Source organism: Nesoenas mayeri (assembly GCF_963082525.1).
Source record: "Nesoenas mayeri genome assembly, chromosome: 13".
Classification (NCBI taxonomy): Eukaryota; Metazoa; Chordata; class Aves; order Columbiformes; family Columbidae; genus Nesoenas; species Nesoenas mayeri.
In genome coordinates, this window is record NC_137550.1 from 18,207,103 (window position 1) to 18,223,531 (window position 16,429).

The window sequence follows — 16,429 nt, forward strand, 5'->3', positions numbered from 1 at the left end:
TCTCAGCACAAACTCCATGCAGTCTCCTCACACCAGACAGGGGGAAACACAGTCAGACACCACAAAGACTGGCTTGGGAACAAACAACTGATTTTATTAAAAAAGAAAAGGAACAGACACATGATTTGAGACATAGGTCCAACAACCTCTGTTTTCTGTGCAGATCCTAGTTTAATCCTTCAAACTTGGACACGTTCAATCAAATGTGATTCGAAAACTGCGCTCTTGCTCCTTGCGGCGGCTTTCACAAACCTTTGTCACCTCTTCTACCTTTCTCTGCAACACAGCTATGGGAGAAACAAAGGATTAATCTTATAGTCACCCTAAAACACCATCCTCCACACATTAGCCACCAGAAGGAGATAAAACATTTGGACAGTCCCTCAGATGTGACAGTGCACAAAGGAGGAAGAAATTCCCACACAAAGAACTGCAAACCCTCCAAGACAAAGAAGATCATCTGAAAAGTATCCCAAGGCATTTGGGGCTTACTTCAAAATTGTACTGGTTTTCCACCACACTGCCTTAAGGGCACAGAGAAACAGGAATTCTCCTTGCTATCAAGCTTTCCCTACCGAGTGCCATCTTCAGCTCTGCATTACATCTCAAGTTATTGCTACTGTGCATTTTCCATACTCCAACATTACCCCACCTGCAGATCCATGCATCCTGCTCTGTCTTAACTGGATTTGGCTTTCCTGTTCAGAGGGGAAGATGATAACATTATACACACCCCCCCTCACAGGTTTTCCTAATCGACAGGGAAACTCCACAACATTTCACAAGCTGAAATAATTAACTTCACTTGGATAGAACAAAACATGAGGTTTTCTAGTTCTCTGCTGTGCACTGATGCATTCCAAGCAGTGCTTCTTTGTGAAGCATGAGCAGTTGCCAAGAATTCCTTCTCACCAGAGGCTTTGAATACAAATCAGGAGAATTCAACCACAGAAGGAACAGTGGAAATGAAGGTGAGAAGACTCCTCAGAGATTTTCAGGAATTCATTTATGTCCAGAAACACAGCCATAAATGCTACATGCTTTCTACTTACATTCCCAAAAAGCTGCAACACGACTCTCACCTGAGTTCTGGTCAATCCACTGCAACGAATCCATGTGCGCATTCAGGATTTTACAGATCTGCTGAAGCTGAGCAGAAAGAAATGGTGTGAATTACTTGTTAAAGCACACAGAAACCAAGAGCAGTAAGAGACAGTCTACAACAAAATACCCTTCCAAGAACAGAACTACAAGCAGTGGTAGTACCAAGAGGGAACACACAAAGAGTTTCAAATGTTTAAATATCTTTTGTCACCTTATGCATACATGAAAAAAAAAGGTTGGCTTTACCGGATCACTCGTGTCTGCTGGACCTCTTGATGTATTCAAATGCTCAGTGATATCCTTCAGATCTTGTGCCATACGCTTCAACTGAGCATCTATGTTTTCAGCCAGTTTATAGCTGCAAAAGGAATGGGAACCAAGGTCAGAATATTTAAAGTGAACTTCAGAAGATCTGCTCCCAGTCACACCAACCCTGCGCAATCACAGCCAGCGTCTGCACCTTTCCACTGATGCTGCCAGACACATGGGGACAGCACCACGAGAGACACTGTGGCACACACATGAAGTAACTGCTGACCTCTTCCTCTCTTGACAGACACACAAACACACAGGCAACACTGTGCAGACTTTCTGGAAGGTTTGGTCAGGACAGAAGGAACCAACTCACCCAGATTCTTCAACATTTCTCTCTCTCAAACCCAGCATTTGTTTAATTACCCCGCTAGGATTTAAGACTTAATGCTTACAAGGGAGCTTGAGCCACACACAGTGCATGCTGCTCTCATCACTTCTATCACTAAAGAATCGCTAATTTTCAGAGACTAGGCAAAATTAGTAACCCTTTCCCACACAGCTCATTACACCAGCATCCAAAGAGCTTTGCTTGCTGATTCAAGGGCTTCCAGTCCCCATCACCCTGTTTCTAACATGTAAAATCTAAGCTGCCATGCATAAAACAAGATCACATCTATGACAAATGTCGCTAATAGATCAATATTGTCACACAGCCCATTTCTACTTCTTGCTGATCAATCACCACCACATTCCTCTGCTCAGCACACGTCCCAAGCCCATTGTTCTCTTACGTCCTCTCCCGTTCTTCATCCGCATGCTGCAAGTAGATCGTCCCGCTCTGTTCTTTCACAGACTCCTCCAGAGGGGTCAACAAGTCCTCAAGCTCTTTCTGCTGTGACAGAATGAAGTCTAGTTCCTGATCCAGTCTGAAAAGAGAGACTGTCAGCTATCCTGCTCACAGGTTACATACATTCTAGATCTGCCACACCACCAGTGGCACAAGAACATTTGTATTCTTTTCTGCATCTCTTTAAGGCTTCAGACTTTCATACCTCTTCTGATCAAGCTTCACTTTCTCTACTTCTCTGTGTAATGACGTAATCTGGAAACAGAAGACAATCAATTACACTACGAAAACTCAAATGTCAATTCAAAAAAACAGAGTAAGCCACACCATACAAATGTCTACTAGAAGCAAACAAGCTACAAGAAGACTTACAGACCAAAAACTGAATCATGGAGTGGCAGCTACGAAAGTGCTACCATAAGATAAGTTATCATCCTGTAAGCTCACGTAACAGATTTCCATGCTTCAATGCCTACAGACCAGGGCAGACATACAGGGAGACTTCCACAAGCATCCAGATATAATTCACATCTATTTTTTTTTAACCAGTGGAACGTCCCCCTGGATGTCTTGCTGCATCTGTAACAGCAAAGGCCTTTACAGATCTCAGCAAGCACAGTGAGTTTACACGGGACGTCACCTGACCTTCTCGCCATTCTCTATCAGCATCCGGTCCCAGGCATTGACCTGCGTGGCTTGATGGAGAAAGTGCTTCTCTTGGTCTTCCAGTTCCAGACTCCACTTGTTGATCAGACTCTCCAGCTGGGCATAGGTCATCACTGGAGGCGCGCTGGGAGGAAGCGTCGGACAGTACACAAAACAAGATCAGAACCCAAAATACAAACAACATTCATCTCCCTTTCCGACACCAGACAGCAGCATCAACACTGCGCCTCTCACCCCAGTCGGGAAACACGCAGTTAAAACAAAACACTCACCTGGATGTTGTTGTGGTTACGGCAGCTGTAGAAGTCCCCACTACAGTGGCACCGGTTGTACTTAACGGCTTCAGATTCAAAGCAAAGCCAGAAGCAGAAGTGGTGCCTGAAAGAAGAGATTCAAGTCAACCAACACAAGAGGACACAGCTGCTATAGAACATAACAAGAACATCTCCAACAGACACTTCCAAAGGCACCTATTTGAGCTCACAGAGCACTGTGCTTGGAGAGACCAAAAGCAAATCCCATGTCTGTCAAGACAGGAATAAAGCACAACTTGACACAGAAGTACTGGCCTGTAAATGCCCGAGTGGCAGTTCCAGGAAAATGAGGAATTGGCTCCCTCTGCTGTGGCCAGGATCTCACAAGTCATGAGTGACTGTGTGTTTGGGGAGATGGGTAACGAGGATGAGAGAGAGAAAGACCTGTGTTATTTCAGCATCTAGTTCTTACTCGTGGCAGTGCTGGTTGTGGTAGCAGCTGTTGTTCCAGGAACTTTTAATCCAAACCCAAGCGTTCCAAGACTGGCTGTCCCAGTGGAAGGGGCAACAACTGTCAACAGAACACAACATTAGGAGATTGCATAACCCATTAAATACAGTGTCCCACTGAAATGTTCCACCCTGCCTACTCACCCATCTCCACCTGATCTTTATAAACCAGGACCACTCCACATACAACAGGAAAAAGGGCAGAGTGAAGGTATAAAGGAGCCAGAACACTTTGCCATTCTTCCAGGAAACTTTATCAACCCAGTTACCCAGCTACTGTCACTTTAACCATTTTGAACTCTCTAACATTTAACTGCTGCCAAATGCTAAAATAAGCAAAGGGTACCGGACACATACAGGCAGGAAATGCAATCTCACCATGAGTCTATTTGTAAAGCAACACAACTGCATGTACTACAGGAAACACACTGCTCATAACTCAGTTCCCTGGAAACAACCCTCCTGATGTCTTTTAAGAACAAGTTTTCAGACACCCTGATAAGGAGAGAATGCCCACTAGCTTAGAAGCATTCTGAAACACAAGATTAAAGTCAGTTTTGGAACTAGAGTAGCAATGCTTGCATTGCAGAGCTAGTAAAAATACAAATTTTTAGGCTGGGATATATGACATCTACTAATTGCCACCGATTAGTTACAAGTAATCAGTGTGGCTTTAACATAAAACTTATTAAGGTCTTTGGGAACAGCTACCTATACTTCCAAAGCTAGGTGCTAGGCAGCAACAGGTATGGAATAATTGTCTTAACTCCAGTACACAATGACACTCACTGTAGCTAGTGTCTCCATAATCAAAGCAAATTGAAGCTAAAACCACTCCATGTTGCTTGCCAACTCTGAATCTAAAACACGCTTTGGTTAGAACAGAACCCTCCATGCCTCGCCATTGAAGAAAGTTTGCCAGAAATCACAAAGGGGGAACGTTGCCAGCATTGAGAAAACCCAGCTTCGTGAATTCTCCCATATTACCCCAGCACCTGCAGCTCCACCACTGACAGGTACCACCAACCATGTGCTGCTCATTTATTCCCCAACAGATAAAACCACCACAGTGTGACTCACGTGAGAGGCCTGTGGTGGTAGATGACGTCGGTGCTGATGAACTCGCTACAGATGCAAACAACGTAGGCCCCGTTGAACCAAGGATGGAGGTTGTGGTGGTAGCGGCAGTTGTAGCAGCCGTGGTTGTTACTACAAGCAGAGAAAGCACAAACCCTGTACAATGCTGCTGGGAACATAATACAAACCTGCCAATCTACACCAGTTCTAACTCTACCTCATATCTCTTTTCCAGTGTACCCTTTAAACCCATGGCTCCTTTCCACTACACTCCAGCAACAAGTACAGAACAGAATTTGGAACACAGGACACAATAAAAAAAACATAGGATACTAAGTTCAATGGCTCTATAAACAGTCAGATTACTGATGCCATTGCAAGTTGACAGTAACAAACACTTTTAGCCCACTGCCAGGCTCAGTTTAGAAAACTGTTCCTAGAAGGACAGCAGATTCACTACATCTTGAGTAATTATTCCCTAAAGTCATTCCTACCTCCAAGCTTGGTTCCAAAGGACAGAGCAGGTCCCTGGCTGGTACTTGTGGTCAGCGTTGCTGTGGGTGCACTAGTGGCTGCTGCTGAAGTCAATGACCCAAAGTTTAGACCTGGAACAAGTACCATGAATAAAAAGAAAATATGAACCTTTTACTACAGAGACACTGTATTGTCACTTATCACTGAAGAACCTGCATAAGCACATCAGAAAAATCACTGAGGGCAGCCACTCGCTCCATTCCCCCCCAGCAGAACCAGAAAGCTGCAGAACCTCCACACCAGCTCGGCTGCCCTCCCTGCCCACGGGCTGCCTGCAATTCCAGACGCCCTTTCAAGCCCCAGCCCCACCTGCCGACTGTCCCCCAAGGCTGAAGGGGGTTGTTGACTGGGTCACAGCTCCCGAGGTGGCCGCGGTGGTGGCAGCAGCTGCAGCTGCTGTTCCAAAGGTCAACCCTGAGGGTGCTGCTTGCGGAGCTGCAGTGCCGATGTTGAAGCCGGTTGTTCCGGCCTGAGTTGTGGTGCCGCTGGAAAACGTAAACCCTCCGGTTGTGCCCGACTGAGCGGTGGTGCTGCTGGTGCTGCCAGCAGATCCAAACACAAAGCCAGAAGGGGCTGCTGCTTGACTTGAGGGCACACTGGTTGCCACAGAGCTACCAAACCCAAAGCCTCCCGTGATGCCAGTCGCTGGAGTTGCCGTGCTGCCTCCAAACGTCAGTTTTGGTGTGTTTGCCCTAGAGAAGAAATGCAAAGACAACAACCCATTTGAGATATATATCCACCCAAGTGCTGTGCCAGCTTTCCCACAGACTGAAGCATGAAACAGCTTATTCTTAGAGCTATTTCGAAAAGATTCAGCAATGACAAAACACGGTTCTTACTCAACACTTTCCCCACGTCCAGCAGGAGCTCTAAGGCACAAGAGCAATAGGTTCATCCCCTAAGAGCCACACGCAGAGCCCCGCCAGAGCAATGGGCGGACGGACAACACCTGCTCGTCCTCCCCCGCTCCGGGGCCGCTCGGCACCGCCAACACCCCGCACGGCCCCGGCCGCTCACCCCAGCTGGAACGCGTTCGCGGCCGGAGCCGCCGAAGCCGGGGTCGGCGTCCCGAAGCTGAAGCCGCCAGCGGGCTGCGCGGCGGGGCCCGGCGTGCTGAAGAAGGGCCCGGCGGGCTGGCTGCTGCCGGCCGGCTGGGCCGCGCTGCCGAAGCTGAAGGCGCCCTGGCCGCCGGGCGTGGAGAACGAGAAGCCGCTCGTGGCCGTGGTGGCGGCCGTCTTCGGCGTGCCGAACGTGAAGCCGCCTCCTGCCGCGCCCGACCCGAAGTTGAACTGGCTCATGGCGGCTGCGGGCACACGCACCGGCCTCAGCGCGGCCCGCACCGATGGCCGCGGCGCTCCCGCTCCCTCAGGCCACGGAGCGCCGCGCTCGCGCGCACTGATGACGAACTTACCCCCCGCCCCTCTCCCTCGCCTCGCCAACCACCGGCCGGCTCTTCCTGCTCTACACGGCCATTGGCTGGTCTCGCCGCCGCTCCAGGCCGGCCCGCTCGGACTGGCCGGTGAGTCGGGGCTGGGCGGCGCCGCCCGTTGCCGTGGTGACGGGGACGCGGCCGCTGGCGGCCCCGCCTGGGCCCTGCGGCTCCGGGGCGCTTGTTTGGCCAGAGCGGCCGCTCCAACCCGGTGCGTCTGTGGGGACGGGGCTGCCCCGCTGCCCGTACGGCGGGGCCAGGACCCGCTCTGCAGCCTGGAAGCGGGGCCGTGGGGAGGGCGGGTTCCGCGGGCACTGTGGTTCCCTTCGCCCGCAGCTTGAGCCGGGTCTGGGTCTGACCTGAGCCTCATAGAGCGAAGGGGGCAGGCAGAGAACCGTGTGAAAATCTCTTGTCTGGTCCCTCAGTGCCAAGCCTGAGCCAAGGCGTCCTGCTGCCCTGGTCTGGGCTGCAAATCTTTGTTGACACGGGTCTACCAGATCTAACAGTCACTAACGCTTGAGCTGTGATTACAACTAACGCTCATGGAGCAAGGAGCCTATAAACCGAGCACAAAGAGTAAAGGTTGATTATGCTCCATTATTTTTATTTTGACATTATGCATGTGAGAGTTTAGCCAAACTTCATGCTTCCAGAACACACAGCAGGAAAGTTGGGTTTTACAGACAGTACAGAGCACATTTGTTATTTCTTCATCTGTCGCTTGTCTTTTTTTTGCATAGGTGAGCAGTGGCTGTTGATATGGACAGTGTTTCCTCAGGCTCTTCTCTGCAGTTTCTTGCCACACTACTTCGTGATGCTGAAAATGAAGATAGTGATGAATGTGAGGTGAGTATTTCATAAAAATGCTGTTGCTTTTACATGTTGTACCATAGCCTAACCTTGTTACACGAGGAAAAGCTGATCTCTCTTTTCCCAGAGTGAGTAAAAAGAGCATGAAAGCCTTAGAAGGTTTTGGACTGACACAGCTAGAAGATACTTTTAAGGTAGCAAGTTCTTGAGGGTTAGAGCAAGGAAGATGCCCCAGGAAAACAAGGAGAGATTGTGACCGCAAAGTGGAGGGGACATTTAAGTTTTCAGCCTGAAGGAAATGGGAACACACAGTTGAAAGACCTTTAGATGCTTTAGGCTTCCCCGTACTTTTCCCTGAAGTCTGCCAGAGACGAAGGTAATTAGAGCTATATATTTCATATGAAGGGAAAAAAAGGTGCTGTTCAGCTTCTGAGTAAAGACTAAAATATCCAGAAGTGTCTGAGCATACAAATACTGTGTGTCAGGCATTGAACTATAGAGATAATTGATCACTGAAGTGCAATAGTCATTGTAGAACAGGGAAGGGCGAGTAATCATCCTAAGGTGAATTATCTGAATGAATAATGAGAGAAATGTCTTCCTATTCTTCTGTATCAATTAATCTCAGAACTATGTGAAAATCACATGTTCTAGAAAGAGTATATTGTTCCTGCAATATGCAACTGCTGCTTTTCTCTAGGTGTGTATGTGCACTGGAGAGAAATACCCCAATTGGGCCATGGATGCCAACAATTACAATGTGGAAGGTCTCTGTGAAGGCTTAAAACTTTACCAAGTCTCTTAGGATTTTGAACAAGTCGTGTTATGACATGGATAACCAAAAATGGCAAGTGCCTCAGTATTCCCCCAAATCACTCCTCAACAAAGAGCCGGCTGGCTGACCCAGCAGTTGTGCACTAATAGTGCCAATGGTTGTAATATTTGGGATAAAAGGGGTGCATATGCCTTCAAATTTCCTTTTAGTAGGTGGTAGATGTCGTCCTTCACACTCTTAACTACCCTTCAGCTCTTTGATGCCTGCCTATTAACACTAGCATTATTGATGTACATCTTTGCAGTAAACATCCTGATTTTAAAAGAATTTGTTTACATCTGATTAATGAAATGAATGACACTTCAGAGACAGAAATGGAAAGTTGCCATGAGGGGTGTCAATTAAGTCTGAGTCAATCTGGGCAAACTGAAATCTTTATTTTGATTTAATTTAATGTTCTGTGCATATGAGCGCTTTTATCAAACCAAGGAATCTTCATATATGGAGAAATGCCTCACACTGCCTATTAGCACTAAATTAATACATAATTAGAGGAAAATGATGTTGCCTCATGTGATCTCTACTGTCAAAAGGAATCCAAATGTGATGGGGTTTTCATGTAACACCCTTGGTTTCCTGCAATATTTTCATGGCAGGCAAAGCATGGAAATTTTGCCAAAATGCCATGGCAACTAATACTCAAAGAGCACATCTGTCCATAACGCTGTGCTTCTGGGAGTCCTGCCTAAACCTGGTGTGTCAAGGTCACTTTCTGCTGGGTGAGGGTGAAGAGGAGAGAAAGTTGAATGGTTCCGTCATGTAATTGTGTGATAATATGTTTTAGCTTCTAGCAGGGATTTGTTTGACCTCAGGTAACGTTTTATATTTATTGACATTACCATTTTTACTGGGCTCTATGAAAACTGATTGAAGTTCTATTTGCCTTTTTCACAGCCACACACTTCTGTTAGCACTATGACTCCTGCTAGTATTGGACCAGTAAAGAAAACCACTGGTAAGGAGGAGCATTTGTATGTTTTAGCATTCAATCCCATGTTAGCAGACTAAAACAGCTGCAGTAAGTTATCACAGATAGGGTTTGCTTCAGTAAGAGAGCGGCCACTGACCTTTGAGGTGGAAATAGCATTACATTTTCACAATAACACTGTAAATTTCTTCTTTTCCTGTAAGCTTAAGAGCAAAATATATAAAGAGAAGCAGAAAGGGTAACTCCAGATAAACAGAATTGTTATAGTAAACAAGGAAGATGGGCTTCTAAGTGCTCAGCTGAAAGGATCTTCATGGAGTAAACTGTGTGGAACTGAGGCTATGCCCATGAGGAGAAAGAGCTATGAAGTGTACCGTGAAACGTAGTCATACCACATTTCCTCCCGGGTTTCACAACCCTATTCAGATCACACATAGGGAAAAACAGAAGCTTTGTTCAGTGCTGCCATCGACAGACCGAGAGATGTTTGTCATTTATTCCGCTTCCTGTACCTCATTCTTTGTCTGCAAACCCCAATCAGCTTTGTGTCTTACCTGGCTCACATGTTCTGGCACCATATATGGGAAGGTAGACACTCGGACAATGACAACAAATATTTTGAGGCTTCCTAAATTTGTGTCAACATCCTGAACTGTACTCAGGAAAGAAAGACAGAGAAGTTCAGTCTTGGCAAAGTTAATGTAAAGTTCTTCCTGGAGCTAATGCTGTCACATTATTTGGCAGCTTAGTTATGAGCCCTAAGAAAGGTCAACAAGGACCAGGATGAGCGTAGCAGGAAAGGAACTGTGGCAAATAAAACAAATACAGTAGTTCTGCTTGGGATTCCAACATTAACCAGAGATTCAACTATAAAAACCTTCAGGTTGCAGATTTACCAGCTTAATAGAAAATATCTTTTTCGATGTAGGACAGAGATAAACCACAGCACTCTGCCCATGAACTGCCATGTGTCTTCAGTACCTTAACTGGGCTGTGCTCAAGAACTAATGGGAAGAACTGGATTTCTGTGTGAGGGGGGATGTCCTTTTGTAAATGACTCTGCTCACTTAAACTCACGTCAGGGATCTTGGGGAAGATTTCTATGTCATACCTCTACACTTTACCCATTTAGAAGTGCTAGATATTTTATGCCCGAAAGGAGGATTTCTTTGGCATAGAGGCTGGGTAAAGGAGATTTAAGGGAAGGGTAAACATCCTCCTTCTGCAAATTCTTATTTATAAGATAACTGAGGTGAAGAAGACTGTAATCTTTAACTAGAATGCTTTTAATACAAAGATTTGTTTTCTAAAGCATAGAGAAATGTAAGTTTTCAGCAAATCTAGAGGAACAGAGGCATTCCAAAATATGACCATGTGATTTTTCTCATCACTTACAGTTACTCTTAAACTGAAATCCCAAAACAGCAAAACTATTTGGAATACAGAGGAGGTTCCAGAAGGATCTGAATTTGACGATACCCAGGACCCTAGAGAAGAGCCAGAGTAAGTGAGCTGAGGTTGCCTGCGGGGCTTTACATAGCATTAATGGAAATAGGAGTTAAACAGTGTCTGCTGCATGTGGGTGAAATAGCCACCTGAAAAGCTCATGTCATGGAAGAAGATATCAGTGTTGCATCTAAAGCAACACGTGAGGAGTGATTTTAACCTCTCCTTTGGAAACCTTCTTATCTCGTAACAGAAATGCAGAGTTAGTTTTTCCCATTATAACGTTACTTGCAGCATCAGATACTTGTATGAAGTGCAATTAGGAGGGGAAGTAGGCCAGCAAAATTATTTCCTAGCTTTCAAATATGCCACTTGTGTGAAGTACCTGTCTTTTCCCACGGCAACAGAGATGCATTCATCTTCAATACTCATAAATTCATCAAGTACTTCAACTTGCATTTGCGTTTCAAACAATTAAGCTCTTTAGGGACAAATAGTACTAGAAGAAAGGAAGGAAGGAAGGAAGGAAGGAAGGAAGGAAGGAAGGAAGGAAGGAAGGAAGGAAGGATGGATGAAAGAAGGAAGGAAGGAAGGAAGGAAGGAAGGAAGGAAGGAAGGAAGGAAGGAAGGAAGGAAAAAAGGAAGGCAGGCAGGCAGTTTTGTACTTTTAAATCTTGTCATTCAATCTTAGTCTGCCAAGGGACAGTCTAAACCCAGAGTCCTTTCCCTTGCTCGTAGAAAAACAATAATAAAAACGTTCTTGAAATAGATACAGTCGGGCATATTAGTTGTAGTTTGTAGAGGTCAGAAAGCCCTCGGGGTCAGTCCACAAAGCAACCTTTGTAGTTCTAATCATTGTGCTCTGATGCAATATCCCAGAGTGCTAAATGAAGCCCATGAAGCTGCATACCATACGCTCTTTTGTAGTCCAGAATCCCCATTTTTCCCCACATGTAAGTCATGCCGTTAGGTGTTCAATTTCCTGCTCTAAACACAGGACTGAGACTCACCTGAACTTAGACTCAGCATTTCGCAAAGTGATTTGGCATTAACCTGTAGACTCACGTACAGTTGTACACTTGTTCTTCAAACTGTTGCCTGTGAGCTAGAGGACACACTCTCTATTGTTGGCAAAACAGAAGCTTTTTTCGTGCTATTTTTAAAGCATTCCCCTCCATGCTGAGTCAAATGCAGTGCTTCTCTAGCCTCCAGCAACTGGGACCTGTGTTGCACAGATGAAAAGAAAGTGTAAATCTTTGTTCATCACATTGAATCAAGGAAAATGACCCCAAAAGAAAACAGATGGCCAGAGAGGTGCAGCCAGAGATGTGCAGCCAGAGCTATTAGACTGACTTCTCACTGACTTAGGAGTTATTACCTATGCATATGAATACCGGAGATGTGAAGACTTTGCATACACTCTTTCCAACAGCTTAGAGAATTAACTCACTCCACTTATTTTGCTCAATTTAGTAGGAGTAACATATGTCCTAAATACAATCTTTAGCTTGTATTTCCTCATTCATTAAGTATCAAGAGCAGGGGAGAATGTGATTTTATGTTTAGTGAATGTGGAGGGAAAGGAAATCAGTGTTGGCCAAAGGCAGAATAATTACAATCTGACAAAAAAGTGTTAAGCCCAGGCTGCAAGAGCATGTTGAATGACAGAAGAGAACACAGGTAATTGTGACAGTATCCTTTTCAAATCCATTTCCCACAAGTTTGTGGTGTTTGATTAGTTGGCAAGTATCATATTCACTTAGGATGCACTTTGTGATCCCTCAAAGGCTGGTTAGTGAACTGTAGGCAGCAAAGGAAGAGCCTTGGAAGGTGAAGTGAAGGACCTTCACCTGTCTTCTAGCTAACTCAGTCATGGTTCTAAACACAAACTCTGTGCAGATGGGATGAAGCCTTAAAAGGAGACTGAAAAGGAGGAGGGACAATGCAACGAGGATATTTACGGTCCTCTGAGAGACACAATCTCCTGCCCCTTCTCCAGTATTCTTAGGCAACTACTTCTCTTTCTCAGGTACCAGATTTTGTTCAAACAGTGTGTGGGAACAGAGGATGTCTTCCTTGGGATGAGCAGGAAAGACCACTCCACAGCCTGCTGTGAATACATGGTGGTGAGCTGGACCTGTGTCCCCATCCTTTGTGCTCTTTCTCTGCCCTTTTCAATCTTGCTGCCTTCTTGAGGGACAGAATGTGAACACTAAGCTGTGTAACTGCCTCTGGCCTCCCGAAGGATGTTCTTGTAGTTCTTCAAGCATTTGTAGATGATATTTACACTTGCTAGCCTGAGGAACTCATGTGTATCTCAAGGATCTAGTGTACTCAAGAGAATCATATGCCACATCCTGATTGAGGAAAACAAAATGTAGCTCTAAGATAGTTTCATCTTGGACACAAATTTGAAGGGGAGAGGAGCTGGGAAGCAGATGGTTTACATCTGCCTGCATTTCTTACAAGGTATGTGAGTTAGCAGAATGCTACAATACTGACAATCTTTAAACTTACAGCTATCAGACCCTGTCCTATTATTATTTGATCAAAGACCTTCCTGCTTTCTGAACTTCAGGGCAGGTGGAACTGTTGTGCAATTTTTTCTAGTAGAAGCAAGCTGTCCTTGGAATACACAACGCCAGGGGAGTTTGCTGGGTCTAGAATACCTGTCAAGTATATTATCAGCTCAGGATTTTGAAGAAAATAGGATATCAATACAAATCATTAAGCTATGGAAAGCAATGATTATCACTGTCCTACTTTCTCTGGTTCAAATTACCTACTGAGAATGTTGCTCTTTGACACTATTGTCAAAATATTCATGAAGATGAGATCTTTTATGGCTTAAAGCGATACATATCTAATCACAGCTTTGCCTCTGCCCATCATTTCAGATTAAAATCAAACTGCCAGAGACAAAGTGCTCAGATATTGCATTAGATATCCAGGATGAGGTTCTTGACCTTCGAACTCCCAAAAGGTAAGTAAAACACAATGATAGAAGTACAGTTAAAATCTTGTTTGAACTTCAACTGAATGCTGTATGGAAAGCAGAGCTAAAGACAAAGATCGGATTATTGATTGCACATGAGAAATAGATATAGACAAAAACAAGCATAGTCCATCTGTAGGTGTGTAGTATGCTAGCTTTGAATCCGTGATACTGTTTCAGCAAAAATAGCTTTAAGACAGATTTCAGCTGCTTAAACAGCAAGGCTTCAAGGACCCAAAATGTCTGGCAAAAAACTGCCCACAGTCTTGAAGGACTTCCTGAGAGTTTGCTTTCTAAATACTGGTGTGTGCAAGGTGATAAAAAATGTACAGATACATTTTCAGAAGTTGAAAGCCAGACTGTGGACATATCCAGGCATGGATGCAGAGATGGAAATGTTACGAGGTTTCCATAAAGAGACTTCCTGTGAATCCTTTTTTTTTAATAGGGCTATTTCATACCTACAAATATAATCAACCAAGTTATATACTCTCATTATTCTTCCCTATTTCCCTGAGTGTGCAATTGCCCTGCCTGAGATTTCCAGCTAATTCCCGTGTCTGCTTTGCTTTAAGTCCTTCTTCACAATAGAGTGCTCTCATAGGAAACTTAATCCTCGCTGGGCTGACTTGCTGCATTAAATGGAATGTGTGAAGATCCACATGTGAATAGCTTCCTGCAAATAAATTCAAGGTGCAGGCCATGGATTAAGGCCCAAATAAATTCTGTCCCTAGTGGACTAACAGTAGCGAAGTGCCTTTCTCACAGACAAAACCACGCTGAATTGGTTACGCCTTGCTTGGGTTTAACCCAAAGATGCAAAAGGAGTGGAAGAATGTTTGGAATTGCTAGCTCTGAAACTGGAAAATCGGCAGGATTAATTGTTCAGCTAATGACTTGCAGAACCTATAGGTAGTACAAGAGGTGGCTTAATGCAATACTGCAGATGTAGGAAAAGCTCAGCATCCTTTTTCTTTTGCATTTTTTGGTGACTCAGATCTGCTGTTATCTTCTTAGTATCCAGCTGTCTCTAGTCACAAGCCTGGCAAATAAAGTTTGCTGTAAATCTCATGGTTGCTTGGGTACAGCCTGAGCCAGCACTGCTTTCACAAATGTAAGTCTTCTCAGTATGAAAGAAACAAACAAGGTTTCTACTTCTACACACTGAAAACCACTGTACTCTCACAGATGTGTAGCAGGGCTCAAAGGGACTGTTTCCAACTCTATAGTCCTGGGACTGATTCTAAGCCAAGCTGATTTTAGGGACTTCTCCAAATTGTAGCAAATTGTTGTCTTCACTAGGTGTGGTGCAAAGGTGTTTGACTGTACTTCTTTCATCCGTAGCTCCTACAAGAGAGCTGAAATGGTCTGAAGAAGAATCGGCATGACTTAAATTCCAATTTAAAGTAACCCCCATCTATGCTACCGTGTTGTCTTGTTGGGCTTTATAGAGTTTGGTTGGGCAGATGTTTTGATTCTAAAGTGTCCTTGATTCTGTTTGCGCTGTCAATGCAGTGGAGGTCCAAGTCTGGCCCATTATTCATAGTGTTTATATATAAGCCTGGGATAAGAGGGGAAAGAGTCTGGGATCTGCATCAGCAAGTAAGTTTGAACAGTTGTCAATGAGAAGAGTTGGATGGTCCAGATGAGACATCCTTGTGAGGAGATAAACGGGAAGTCCTGTCAGCCGTTCCAGGAAGAGCTGTATGTCTAACATAGTGAGAGACTGGGGAATAGTTCCTGAGACCAAGACCCAGCCTTCCTTTGTGTATTATGTTACTGAGCCACAGGAAGGGGATCACTGAGTTAATCTTCAACATAGGTTAAAACTCCAGCAACTTTATAACTTCATATGTCCATTCTCATACCTGAACTGTGCTTTGCAGTGTAGACATATCCTTTGTGAAACTGGTCTGGCCAGAGTCTCTAATCAGGCTGCACCGATTAATTCTTTTTACTACAGAGGACAAACTCCTGAAGACACATTCAGACTTTAGGCATTATTCAGATTTTTATCACCAGGAGAGCATTATCAATGCAGCTCCTCCTTCCCCTGCGTTTAAAATGCAGCACTGTGCAAAAGCAAGAGCAGTGGAGAGAGCTCAAATCCATCATTGGAAACCGTTGTCATAGCCACAGCTAAAGGAAAGGAATAGTGTTGGGGGTATTTCAGGGCTTGTACAGCTGTACACCAGGTGTTGCATGAACCCCACAACCTGTCATGAGAACGAGATGCACTGGAAGAACATTCCTTGGTATACTGATTGGCGAATGGTCGGAGTAACTTGCAATGCTCTCGCAGTTCCTCATCTGGTCTGAGATGCTGAAGTTCCCTGTGTTCCCTTTTGCAGGAAGCTGCTGCTACACCTCCCCTACCGTGTGAACAGCAAGGATTGTAAGGTTCGTTTTCTCTCTGAAGAGGAGACCTTGGAAGTCACCCTGAGAGTATCAAGGATGTTTGACTTTATCAATTTTGCCTGATGGACACAGAAATAGAGAAAGGTTGCAAAAAGTAATCTTAGTTTGAAGTCTTCTTGAAACTGAACCGGTCATAAAATAGTAGATTGTTTCCTTCCAGCTGTCCAGGCAGAATATCCCTGAAGAAACTGAAGGAGTCAGGAGGAACACAGCACCCATAGGTTCTATAAGCTGAGGCTGTCCAACTCTTGCGCTGCCCTGCTTAACGTTCTGCTTCTTTCAGTCTGATACCAGCTCTGTGAATCGGAAGATAGAATAAAA

The 16,429-nt window shown here is 44.9% G+C and overlaps 2 protein-coding genes across 2 annotated transcripts; one reads left to right on the plus strand and one right to left on the minus strand.

Moving 5' to 3' along the window:
- Positions 1-73: 73 nt before the first annotated feature.
- LOC308045557 (nuclear pore glycoprotein p62-like) lies at positions 74-6,608 on the minus strand. Its single transcript, XM_080352886.1, has 12 exons — positions 6,265-6,608; positions 5,557-5,939; positions 5,208-5,318; positions 4,717-4,845; positions 3,599-3,697; positions 3,145-3,250; positions 2,852-2,996; positions 2,412-2,461; positions 2,151-2,285; positions 1,351-1,462; positions 1,083-1,149; positions 74-287 (listed from the first exon to the last, which is right to left on the minus strand). The coding sequence occupies exons 1-12, from the start codon at positions 6,543-6,545 to the stop codon at positions 196-198; spliced, it is 1,710 nt and encodes a 569-aa protein (XP_080209012.1). The 5' UTR covers positions 6,546-6,608; the 3' UTR covers positions 74-195.
- An 827-nt stretch (positions 6,609-7,435) lies between these two features.
- DNAAF6 (dynein axonemal assembly factor 6) lies at positions 7,436-16,171 on the plus strand (the record flags this gene model as incomplete). Its single annotated transcript, XM_080352914.1, has 6 exons — positions 7,436-7,522; positions 9,216-9,276; positions 10,647-10,752; positions 12,725-12,821; positions 13,593-13,678; positions 16,042-16,171. 6 exons carry the CDS (start codon positions 7,436-7,438, stop codon positions 16,169-16,171), a joined length of 567 nt encoding a protein of 188 aa, XP_080209040.1.
- Positions 16,172-16,429: the final 258 nt, after the last annotated feature.